The sequence below is a fragment of the Stigmatopora argus genome, chromosome 7 (genome assembly GCF_051989625.1).
Source record: "Stigmatopora argus isolate UIUO_Sarg chromosome 7, RoL_Sarg_1.0, whole genome shotgun sequence".
NCBI classification, from domain to species: Eukaryota; Metazoa; Chordata; class Actinopteri; order Syngnathiformes; family Syngnathidae; genus Stigmatopora; species Stigmatopora argus.
The window spans coordinates 9,788,143-9,799,982 of record NC_135393.1 but is presented as its reverse complement, the minus strand read 5'-3'; the positions used below and the strand labels follow the sequence as shown (position 1 = coordinate 9,799,982).

Below are 11,840 nucleotides of genomic sequence, written 5' to 3'. Positions count from 1 at the left end.
TATAATAATGTTGTGTCGCCCACTTTAAGTGTAAGTGCAGTGTAAGGGCTGCATATGTTCTGTAGTTGATTGTAAAAGTGCCGCAAAAAAACAAACAATAACAACTTTTTTCTTAATTCATTCGCGTTCCTTGGACATTGTGTTCTGTAGACTGCGTGTTAATCCCAGCCCACTCATTCTTTTTGTCAGCCCACGTGGGTGAACATCTGACCTTTGACCCTCAGCCCACTCTTCTGGGTGCTGAAAAACAGGAGCCGCCTCTGCCGCGAACCACCCACCTGTTGTTGCATCAAACTAAAACCAATACAGTTTTAAAAATAAACTGCAGTGCGGGAGGCTGTGTATTTATTTATATGTGTGAGAAAGGCAAAGATACAGTTCCCATGGAAACTAAAAAGTTTGGTCTGATTTGCAGTCATGTTTCACAACAAAATATGACTGCAAAATAAAGCCTCAGAGGGATGTAGTCTATAATAGTAGTGTGTTCGGTACTTCGGATAATTAAGTCCTTTAATGACCTTCTGGAGGGCAACCCATCGACTCATGATGTCTCTGTCCTCTAGATATTGCTTGTCTTAAAGTAAAATCACCTCTTAGCACTTCACTAGAATTAAAAATCCAGTATTTTCTAGCATAAGTAACTCTTATATAACCTGTACTTAAGCAACACATAATGACTGACAACTAACTTAATCACTCTTTTTGGCACAGGCCTGCTACTGAGGTCAACACAGGGAGGGTGACACCACGCTGACACGGCAGCTGGGTGACATTAGCGGCATTATGCATTTGGTTTTTGAAAAGATATTTAGAGTAGAGGGGCTCGGTGGAGGAGTGGTTAGACCAGGGGTGTTGGACACCTGTGGTTTAAATAAGCAAACAATGAAGACCAGGTGGATGACACTGCGCAATGAATAGGGAGAGACACAAATAACAGCTGCAATCAATGGGTAATGACACGGACAATTTACACAAAAGGGAAAAAGCCAAGGATGCTTAAAAAAACGAATGCAAAGCCCCAATGGTACCAAAACCTAACAATTGGATTTAAGAAGTTGTCTTTAAATATATAGAGTTGCATTTGAAATGAACAACCTGAGATTTACTTTTAGTCAATCATAAACAGATCAAACAAGGGTTAAATATTACTTTTGAATTAATGTAATACTACAAAACTGTATTGTCTGTGGGTTAAGTCATTTTGAATACAAGTGTATTTCTCTTTATTCTTGCATTTAGCAAATCAATTTATTTTGAATCCTAATTGAGTCAAAAATAGAACAGTACGTGCGAAACAATGAAAAAGTCTTCTGATATAGTTGATATATATATTGTGGAATGTTCACTGTAGGATTTCATTTCTCCACCAGTGAGAAAATGGCTGTGGAGTCTAGTTTTTGACTCCAATGATTTGTTACATCCAATCCAAAGAAGATCCTTTCCCCTAATCAACTGGCAATTCACGCCGAATGGGGACAAACGGCAGAAAATGATGTAGATAATTTGAAAAGTAAAATAAATAACTCAAACTAAAACATGGATATGACTAAATAGTAACCACGAAACAATACATCTGTACAGACTGGGCAAAACAATAGTAGAGTAAATATAAATAGAAAGATAATCAGACTCTCTCTCTTTCTCTCCCCCCTACGATCTCACACACTCACAAAGACAGACGCACACAGATTGCAGCCGATGCACGAGAGGGGCAGTAGTGGAACGTTCACCACTATGGAGCAACGATGACCAAGATTAGATTTGGACAAATTTCAAAATTTGTGCAAGACAAAGCACACAATTTGTTCAAACATTAACAGGAGTCAAAAGGTGAGCTGCGACCTGTCACAGGATGAAGGCAACAACCGTTTTCAAATGATCGCCACTCCCCCAAAAAACAAGGTAAGCGTTATTTTGTTTAAAGTATGTCTATTTTGTGAGAAATCTACAACATTTCTATGATAAAATACACACTAGTTTGCAAAGCTAACAGGAATTGTAATACTTGCTGCCATCTTATCCCAATACAGAAGTGTGAAAACATTTTCAATCTTGCTGAAACTCAAATAGTATAACCAAAAGACCCCGAAAGATGGGGATCAATAGTTCAGCAAAACATTCATCTGACTGAGCGGGTCAGCTGTTAAGGGAGAGAGAGGGAAACATCTGAATGGACAAAATTGCTTTCCAGTTTATTTAAGAGAAGGGGCTCTTCATCCAGCCCTCATTTCCCCCCACCTCTCCCCGCCTGTCGATTGTTCCTGCAGGCCGTGCATCGATTTTCAGCACTGGACAGCTCATGTGGCCTCAATCAGGCCCACGTACGTCACATATGGAGCTTCGTCTGCAAAACGCCACATCATAACTTGTGCTTGCATACTTTGAACCATTGATTGATTGCAGGTTGTGATGGAAACGTCATTGTAATTCTCAGCAATGTTGTGTGACATTTTAAACTACATGGAAAGATTTTGTCTAAATGGCCTGAGTGGGAAAATGTCCCAGAAAAGACAGATGGCAAATTCTGGATACCATGAATTTACTTCTTTAGATATTTGAAATATTGTTACAGCAGGTAATATTAAACTTCATTCAAAACATTTTGAAATCCTCAGATTTTGGAGCTAGACTGCTGATTTATTTGCTCCTATGTTTGCATATTGAATGGTAATCGTAGAGTCATTTAAGGCAGTGTTTCGCACGAGTACCACCAGTTAGCCGAAAACTCCCTTGACTGGGATGCAAAAGATTTGACTCAACTGAATTCAGAATTCTGACTTTAAAGTCAGAATAAAGTCTGAGCATAAAGTGAGTATTCCAAAATCAAAATCTTACCTATCTTTTATATCCTTCACTTTGCCATATTCATCCTCTGACCTTCAGAAATAAACTTGATGATCTTACAAAAGTCTTTTTTTACCTTACCTTTTATCTAGTATTTCAAATATTATACTCAAACTTAATGCTTCTAATAAAAGTGATCTTGACGGTATAGATTTTTTGATCTGGATAAAAATAATGCAACTATTACAATAATAATAACAAAATCAAATAATTGTCTCTCTCATCTCATCTTGAATTCTGAACCGCTTTATCCTCATTAGGGTCGCGGGGGGTGCTGGAGCAGATCCCAGCTGTCTCCGGGCCAGAAGCGGGGGACACCCTGAATCGGTGGCCAGTCGATCGCAGGGCACAAGGAGACGGACAACCATACACACTCACACGCATTCCTAGGGGCAATTTAGAGTGTCCAATCAGCCTACCATGCATGTTTTTGGAATGTGGGGGGAAACCGGAGTACCCGGAGGAAACCCACGCAGGCCCGGGGAGAACATGCAAACTCCAAACAGATGGACATGACCTTGTCATTGTAGACCACACTTATATAGCATATGTCAATATTGTTGTGTACATGACCCAAAATGTGATGTCCACTTTTATGAATATTTTAAGTCTCTAAGAGTCCAATTTAGGTTTTATTTAAAATGATGAAAAATAGTCACTTGCCTAAATTAGATTAGATTAGATATAAATGGGGTTTAGTTACAAAAGAGTCCATTTTTCAGAACTGTTCCTTCCAAAATATATAGAAAAAAACTTCAATCTTTAAGTACATTACTATTTTCCCCCAAAATTAAGTGCAGCGTTAATATTCAGGTTCTGCCCTAAAATAAATAATCCTCCGCCTTTTTATTCTTAACATTTTGCCCACTACACTACTGTATTTTAAGTATTTGGCTGCCATGCAATCCACTAGATGTCTAATAGAAGTAAAGTAATTTAAATACAAACAACATTTAACAAACAAGAAATTATTCATACTGTGAGTACTACTTGGCTCTCTTTTAAAAGACAACCACAGTGTTGTATAAAGTAGTATTTTCATTTTCTTTTTTCAACACATTGTTGGGGGTTTTCACACTTTCATTCTCTTTTTCAGTAAATACCATTAGTTCCAATAACAATCTCTGATGTCATAATCTCTTCATTTTAATCTCTGTTGTTATGTTTCTTCTTTACACTTTGAAAACCTCTAAAAAGAACACTTTTTAAAAGAAGACGCTCCCAGTTTCAAATTGTTTCTTGCTTTAATTCTGCTTCACATTGTTTATCCTTCTGCTCAAATCATTAGAGCTCAGATTACGCAGGGTGGTTCAGGCGGGGTCTTGCGACAGCCACCTTTCATATTGTTGTTTGGACTGAGAGATTAAAAGATCTAGTAATCTGGTATTTGACCAGTGCTTTCTCCATCTTTTGCCTTGCATGAGATTACGTTGGAAATGTTAGTTTGGTCTCTTTGACATATTTGAATAAGGCTGACGTCAGGAGTGAGGGATATTCTTCATTTGATGAACCTTGATTAGATCATGTGGCTGTCTATTCATCCTACGGCCTGGATTTGCACTGTGGTTGGTCTCTGTAAGAGTCTTGATTGACACTGTCAGAATTCAATCGATTCGATTCGACCATGGTCATGTTATGTTTACTGTATTTTGTTAGATGCTGTATGTGAAGGTGTCCAGTAAAAAAGAAACGTGTGAGTTTTGTACCCTCCAAATGAGTAACACCAGTCCACAAACACACCCACATAAATTTCGCCTCGTCAATGGAGGAGAAATGTTACTATGGCAACTTCCAGAACAATAAAGTAGCTTTTTCCAACCATTAATTACAGAAAGTGTCCCCGAGTGATCAAGTCAAGCAGATGCATAATTATTTTTCCGCATCAAATTGTGATAAACCAAAACTTTTAAAATAAAATTACATATTTATTAATAGGCGACCCGGTGGAGCGAGTGGTTACCGCATCGGCCTCACAGCTCTGGGGTCCTGGGTTCAAATCCAGGTCACGTCCACCTGTGTGGAGTATGCATGTTCTCCCCGGCCCTGTGTGGGTTTCCTCCGGGTACTCCGGTTACCTCCCACATTCCATAAAAAACATGCATGGTAGGCTGATTGGACACTCTAAATTGCCCCTAGGTATGGGTGTGAGTGTGCATGGTTGTCCGTCTCCTTGTGCCCCTCTAGCCCGGAGTCAACTGGGATAGGCTCCAGCACCCCCCGCGGCCCTAATGAGGGAGGATAAAGTGGTTCAGAAAATGAGATGAGATTTTTATAGCTGGTTTAGGTCAACTTTTTAATGCCTGTGATATTTAAATGCTTATACTATAAAAACCAGGCTATAAATAGTGAACATTTTTTTAATTCCATGGCTGTAGTTAAGAGTGTCCTGGTTACGTAAAATACAACAATTGATCAGAGGTGAACTGGCAACATCACTGTGACAGTCAGCTAATCAGTTTGGCTCCATGACTCGTGTGGTACACTGATCCTCTGGGTCACATTAAATTCTCATCTTAAAGAACTTTGTAAGGAAATAGTTAAGATATCACATAGAGGACATTTTCCTCCAGATGCTGAGGTCATTATGTTGAGGTCATCCTCCGTTTTCAGGATTATCCGGTTGAAAATCACTTGGGATCCAGCCAATCAGCAGGCAGTTGGCCACATCTGTCATTGGTGCAACAGCGAAAGAAGTCTGAAAACGTCACACACGTTACATGACACAAAATCCCATCAAGATGTGTGCTTGTGAGTCTTTGAGTGGTTTTGCATGTTGGGAGACTGTTCAGTGTCGGATTCGCAATGGGTGGGTATCCACTAAAGGCTTTGAAAGCATGGTTGTTGGAAATATTTCCACTACCTTGCTTAAGCACAGGGCCCTAATTTCAAAGTGATTCACAAGCCACCGATGCCCTTTAGGATTGCATCCGATTGACCCTCGGATGGTTATGCAACGCGATGCTTTTTGGTTCTGCTGCTTCTGACATAATAAGCCAGGCAAAATCACCCCACAACCTTGTCATCGGGCCAACCAGCAGATCAATTGTTCCTCTAACATTAGATTACGACTGATTCATGTCTTTTTAGACCTTTGTCCCTACAGAGGTCCGTCTGGTTTTCCACCCCTTGTTGGCCCGAAGCGCCCTAAGGCAAACCACTAGAAAGAACCTCATCAATAAGCTTTCATTACGCAAAACTGTCTGCCCCGTGCATTAGGCCAAGGCCAAATGCTTGATTTTTAAAACTTTTTTGAAATCTTCAACTAGGGTTATTCCAGAATTGCAGGATATTTGACACCTTGCTATTAAAATATTGAATAATCCACTCATAAAATATTAATAGTTTCTGAGTAAATGTCTTAAATACTACCCCGTAAACCCTTTATAAGTATGTATACACATTTTGTATGAAACATGCTTACATATGTATGTCAGCAAAAAAGAGGAAGAAAATTATTTAGTAAGTCATTTAAATTAATAAGATAGATGCAAAGACATTTTCCAATGGGGTGGAATTGCCAGTGGCAGCTGAGTAAACACACATACGTACAAAGGAAACCATAGTACCTGGAGAAAACCCACGAAAGCCCGGCCAGGGAGACCATGCAAACTCTACACAGTAAGGACCGACCTCAGATCGAACTCTTGACCCCAGAACTATGATGCCGACGCACTAAGCACTCAAACACTGGGCCGCCATGTTTGCTGGATATGACATCATGAAATTGTTTTTCAAAAGAATAGGTAGAGCAAATGTCTGTCATTCCATGTCACTGACCAAAATATTGCGACTTTGTTCATAGTAAACAGGTTGGATCTATCATTCAATGCTCAGACATTTGGTGGTAACACATTTGACAATAATCAACTTTTTTGCATTACTTGCCATATAGTTGACACCATGAGAGCACATGGTGTACATTAGGAGAGGCAAATGTCTTTTCATTTGATCAGCGGTGCAGAAGTTCAATTCATTGGCATAATTAATACATGATATTGCAGTAATGGAATTGACAGGTATACCCATAAGCAAAATGAAGCAAGAGGCAAGGAAAATCCATTGAAAGAGAGAAGCACTTAGTTTTCCTTTGAGTCGTACCTCGAATAGAGGCAGATAAGGTCACGTTGTGAAAATTATGTCACCTCTGGGATGTTAATTGCCCCTGTGGGTCATGTATATCCAAGTAACACATTTAACGTAGAAGAGGACAAAAATAATTTTTCAAAAAAAAGTCAACAATAATGACAGATTTACAGGGTGGCAGTGCCACCAATACGATTCAGAGCGCTTGGTTTTTAGTTGTTTTAGATTGGTTTTATTCTTTACGAAACCTAATAGCCAACTGTACCTTTTCTGTTAACTTCTATTTCTGAGGGAAAAAAAGCTTACATTAGGACAGTTAAAATGGTTTGGACATCTTTCACAGTCAATTGCAGCAAATGAAATCATTACACTAACACATTCAATCAGAATGTTTCTTTTGTCATCCTAAGTTCTCTTCAGTTATTAGTTTTTCTTCTTCTTTGTTGACAGCAAATGTCATGAGAAGATGCAGTTGGTCACAAATGTAAAACCAACCTGAGCTCATACTGCATTCAGTCCAGCAACAGTACTTTCATGGTTGGAACTGCCCGTCCCAACCTTCATTACTGCGCTTGCAGACGTAGACTGATGATCACCATTGCAATGGGAGCGGTGCGAGTCAACAGGTAAGATACAAGTTAGGCTTGCTGTACTTGAAAAAGTAGAACAGCAACCCTAATATACACAGAACTCCATTTTTTAAACTGTGAATTTCAGTAAACAACTAATTCAATGTATGGTTACTGAAGTATTACTTCATTTTTGTTTGTATTTTACATTTTTCTTTAAATTTATTAACGGTTAATGTTCTGGCAACCATCTTCCCTGGGAAGACAGCAGACTATGCAATGTTCAGCATTCACAAGGATACGCTCTCCTTCTGTTTTTTCCAGATACAGCATTGTTTCCACAGATGAAGATGCCCTGAAGATCTCAGCCTTGGGCCTACACAATGGCCACAGTCCTCTAACCCAGCAGAGCCTGACTGGGCCATGCACGCAGGCCGCGGACGAAGCGGCTGGAAAATATCACGCGGGCCAAGAAAACCGAGGGGCCCTGTCTCTGAGAACGCCCGACGACTCGGCGGGCCACAACAGCTGCAGGGCTTCGCCATCATGTCGACACATCGGCTTCGATTTGAGCGCGGGTCGCCTGCGCAGCCGATTTGTGAGAAAGAACGGCCAGTGTAACGTCGTCTTTGACAACATGGAGGATAAGCAGCGTCGATACTTGGCGGACATTTTTACCACTTGTGTGGACATACGTTGGCGCTACCTACTGCTCATCTTCACCGCCACTTTCCTTCTGTCCTGGTTGTTTTTCGGTTTGGTCTTCTGGGGGGTGGCGCTGGCTCACGGAGACTTTGATCTTCACTTCCCCGTGAAGGAAGAAGACTCTTCGAGCAAAGCGGAGGACAAGCAGGACAAATGGCGGCCATGTATCCTGCACATCCAGGGTTTTATCGGGGCGTTCCTCTTCTCCATAGAAACTCAAACGACCATTGGATACGGCTTCCGCTGCGTCACCGAAGAGTGCCCGGTTGCCGTGATGACCGTGGTGGTGCAGTCCATCGTAGGCTGTATTATCGACTCCTTCATGATAGGAACCATCATGGCCAAGATGGTGCGGCCCAAGAAACGGGCCCAGACCTTGCTCTTCTCGCATCACGCCGTCATCGCCTTGCGAGACGGGAAGCTGTGTCTCATGTGGCGCCTGGGCAACATGCGGAAGAGTCACATCGTGGAAGCGCACGTGCGCGCCCAGCTCATTAAGCCTAAAGTGACGGCCGAGGGCGAGTACCTCCCTCTGGAGCAGGCGGACATTGACGTCGGCTACGACGACGGCCTGGACCGGTTGTTTCTCGTGTCGCCGCTTGTGGTGGTCCATGAAATCAACAAGTCCAGCCCCCTGTATGACCTGAGCAGCGCCGACCTTCAGAAGGAAGACTTTGAGATCGTGGTCATCCTGGAGGGCATGGTGGAGGCTACGGCAATGACCACTCAGGCCCGGAGCTCCTATTTGGCCAAGGAGATCTTGTGGGGTCATCGCTTTGAACCGGTGGTCTTCGAGAAGGGGACCCGCTACCACGTGGACTATTCTCGCTTTCACAAGACATATGAAGTGCCGACGACGCCACACTGCAGTGCCAGAGAGCTCAGTCAAAGAGAAGGTGACGGGCGGGCGCCCTCGTCCTCCACCTCCAGTTTCTCGCGATCTCCGTCCCCGTTTGTTCCGAGAGCGGCTCGCCATCTACTGGGGCTCCACTCGCCCAGCGCTTTCTGTTACGAGAATGAGGTCGCGCTATGCTGCGGCGATGACGAAGAGGATGGCGAGGCAGGCAGCCTGCGGCTTGAGGGCGAACGAGGAGCAAGTGTACGAGATGACCTTTCGGTGGGTTTCAAGGAGACTTTTGCAAAGGAGCACATGGTGGAGATGCTGTGTGTGCTGGACACTGAAAAACAGATCAGCCTGGACAAATTGCAGTCTGGTCTACCACTATATATAAGTCGGGAATCGGGAGTGTAAAGCCGCAACGAGCACACTCCAACAAAGCGTTGCACTAATGGGGAATGAAATATTCAACTCACTTTTGAACTATACATGGCTCATTCCAAAATTGGGGGACATTTTGGTTTCAACATAAAAAAAAATATTTTTAATTCTATGCTACATGGTCATCCATGATACCTAGACGATCAAAGGCCGAATTAGCTTCATCCATAGATCATTGATAACATTTTTATGACGTGATTTTATGACTTGATACATTATAATCATAGCATTCTTCCAGAAATATAACTTTGTCAGCTACCTGTACTGCTGACACAGAAGACATATTTGCTCGTGTAAATACAAAATCAATGCCCTGACATTGGCTGGCACCATATTTGCCTACTGCCCATAGTTGGCTGGGATAGGCTCCAGCACCCCTGCGACCTTTGTGAAGATAAGCAGTATGGAAAATAAAGGGATGAATAAATAAGTCGAAAAAAAGCTAAAAAAATATTTCTCATGTTCATCACATGAATAAAAGTGTTGCGTGAGATAGAGGGAGACTAACAATATTGTAAAAAAATATGAATAGGATAGAAGAGTGGACATAAAATTGCACTACTATCCATTCTTTTATGTAAATGGTCTGATGATGTCACTTCCTTCATATCATATAATTTATTTTAAAAAATTGTACCACAGTTAGACCTCAAATAATTGCCGGAAAAAAATTAACTTACCATTATTATTTATATTATTGTTTTTTTCTCAATTTTGGTCACTTGTCGTGGTGAGGGCATCTTCCAGAATGATTTAGAATTTTAAAAAATATAAATAAGTTATTTTGTCATATTTAGTCTCAGAGCAATTCATTTACTCATAAAAAACCCAGTATTTTCTTTGGGTTTTTATTTAAAAATGTAAAAGATGGAAATGCAAATGTCTTGCAATTATGGAATGACCCACATGTGGTAACAAGGATAGAGGTTTTTGCACCTGCATCACAAGGTTGTGTCTTGGGAGGCTTTGGTTTCGTCAATTGTACATTTTCATAGGCATTGAATGATTGAGGCATTAATTATTCAAGTTCATTCCAAAAACCTCCTTGTTTTAGTCACTGTAATGTCTGTGTGATCTTTATAAAGTATCAAGCTTTTGTTCTTGGTTGCACTTCACTTTTGTAAATATAGCGTGCTTTTAGTTGAACGTGGAACTGATCAAAATACAGAGAGACTACAAATGTAACATTTTAGGCTGTTATCACACCTATAGTTTACTTTCTCCTCTGCAAATTCATTGCTGGATATGCAAACTTGATCCACGGTTTACCCTCTTATTTCATTTTTTTTTTCATATGGTACTGCAAAACACAGTTAATTATCAAAGCTAAAATATGAGCCCACAAAACATGTGAGATTGCTGTCCTTTTGTTTTTTTGTGGTTTAACTTCTCTTTAAAGGAACCCTGACAAAGACTCAACTTGATTTCTGTTTAAACATTAATTTACTTGTATTGAAACATCCTTTTAACATCAGAAAAAGGAGATGTCATGTTTTAAATTTGCCAAAAAAAAACATTGTGAGCCAAGAGACAGAATTGAAATAACTGCAAAACATGTACTGTACAGAAGAGGAAAATGCACTTTATTCTTCTTACTTTTATCAGTAGATGAAAACAAAGTGTGTTGTTTTTTTATATAAAATATTTAATAAAACAGTATTTACTGTTACCGTGTAATTATTTAAATTGTCCTGCTTGTACAGTTTGCAAAGAATTCACCATCTTTGTTCACTTCTTAAATTTCACTCCGGTTTTATTAAATAATCTAGGTCAACATGTAATTGTCCGAGAACAAGTTTTGTTTGGAAAATCAACCCTTGAAAATGACTACTTTTTTGTTCTGTTTTCACTTTTTAGTACCAAGAAGGCAGCAAAAACAAGCAGAGATGAAATAATTGGTTTATGAATTTATTCAAAGCGCAGCATAGGAGCAACTGAGGAGTGAACATGCAATTTCATATTAATAAATCATTGTACTTGGCAACTATGTGGCAATATGGCACAGAAAAATGCTGCTGATATTTATGGTAATTTGTACCTGACAGAAATCGGGGCATTTTAGCTCCAGGGGCCTCCGAAGCAGGTCAGAGTACCAAAATAACTTGGAAAAAGCTTACATTCCAAAGATCCAAATTTTGATTGATTTGAAGAGCAGGTGCAATCATGCAAATGTTGGCCCAAAATACCTAAAAGGAGGTACAAAATGAGTGATTAAATACAATGAGCGAGATGGCATGAACAAGATAAAAGAAAAGGCGCTTTGGGAAATAAATAAAGGACAAAATAGAAGTTTTAATGATAATGACATCAAGCACAGTGTTTTTAATGGCTGTTGTTGAAGTGCCCTCGTGTGGCTGAAC

General features: G+C 40.5%; 1 protein-coding gene across 2 annotated transcripts; it reads left to right on the top strand.

The window, feature by feature from the left end:
- Positions 1-1,694: 1,694 nt before the first annotated feature.
- LOC144077375 (ATP-sensitive inward rectifier potassium channel 12-like) lies at positions 1,695-9,915 on the top strand. Of its 2 annotated transcripts, none has more exons than XM_077605072.1 (3): positions 1,695-1,902; positions 7,378-7,553; positions 7,821-9,915. In XM_077605072.1, the coding sequence occupies exons 2-3, from the start codon at positions 7,462-7,464 to the stop codon at positions 9,451-9,453; spliced, it is 1,725 nt and encodes a 574-aa protein (XP_077461198.1). In that variant the 5' UTR covers positions 1,695-1,902; positions 7,378-7,461; the 3' UTR covers positions 9,454-9,915. The 2 variants fall into 2 exon arrangements, with proteins under 2 accessions (XP_077461198.1, XP_077461199.1); XM_077605073.1 differs by lacking the exon at positions 1,695-1,902 and adding an exon at positions 5,140-5,592.
- Positions 9,916-11,840: the final 1,925 nt, after the last annotated feature.

Bases quoted from the DNA above. Each gene is read 5' to 3' on its own strand.
- LOC144077375 (XM_077605072.1), top strand. From the start codon at position 7,462: ATGGTTGGAACTGCCCGTCCCAACCTTCATTACTGCGCTTGCAGACGT. The intron at 7,554-7,820 runs GTAAGATACAAG...TGTTTTTTCCAG, and splicing joins GGAGCGGTGCGAGTCAACAG to ATACAGCATTGTTTCCACAG.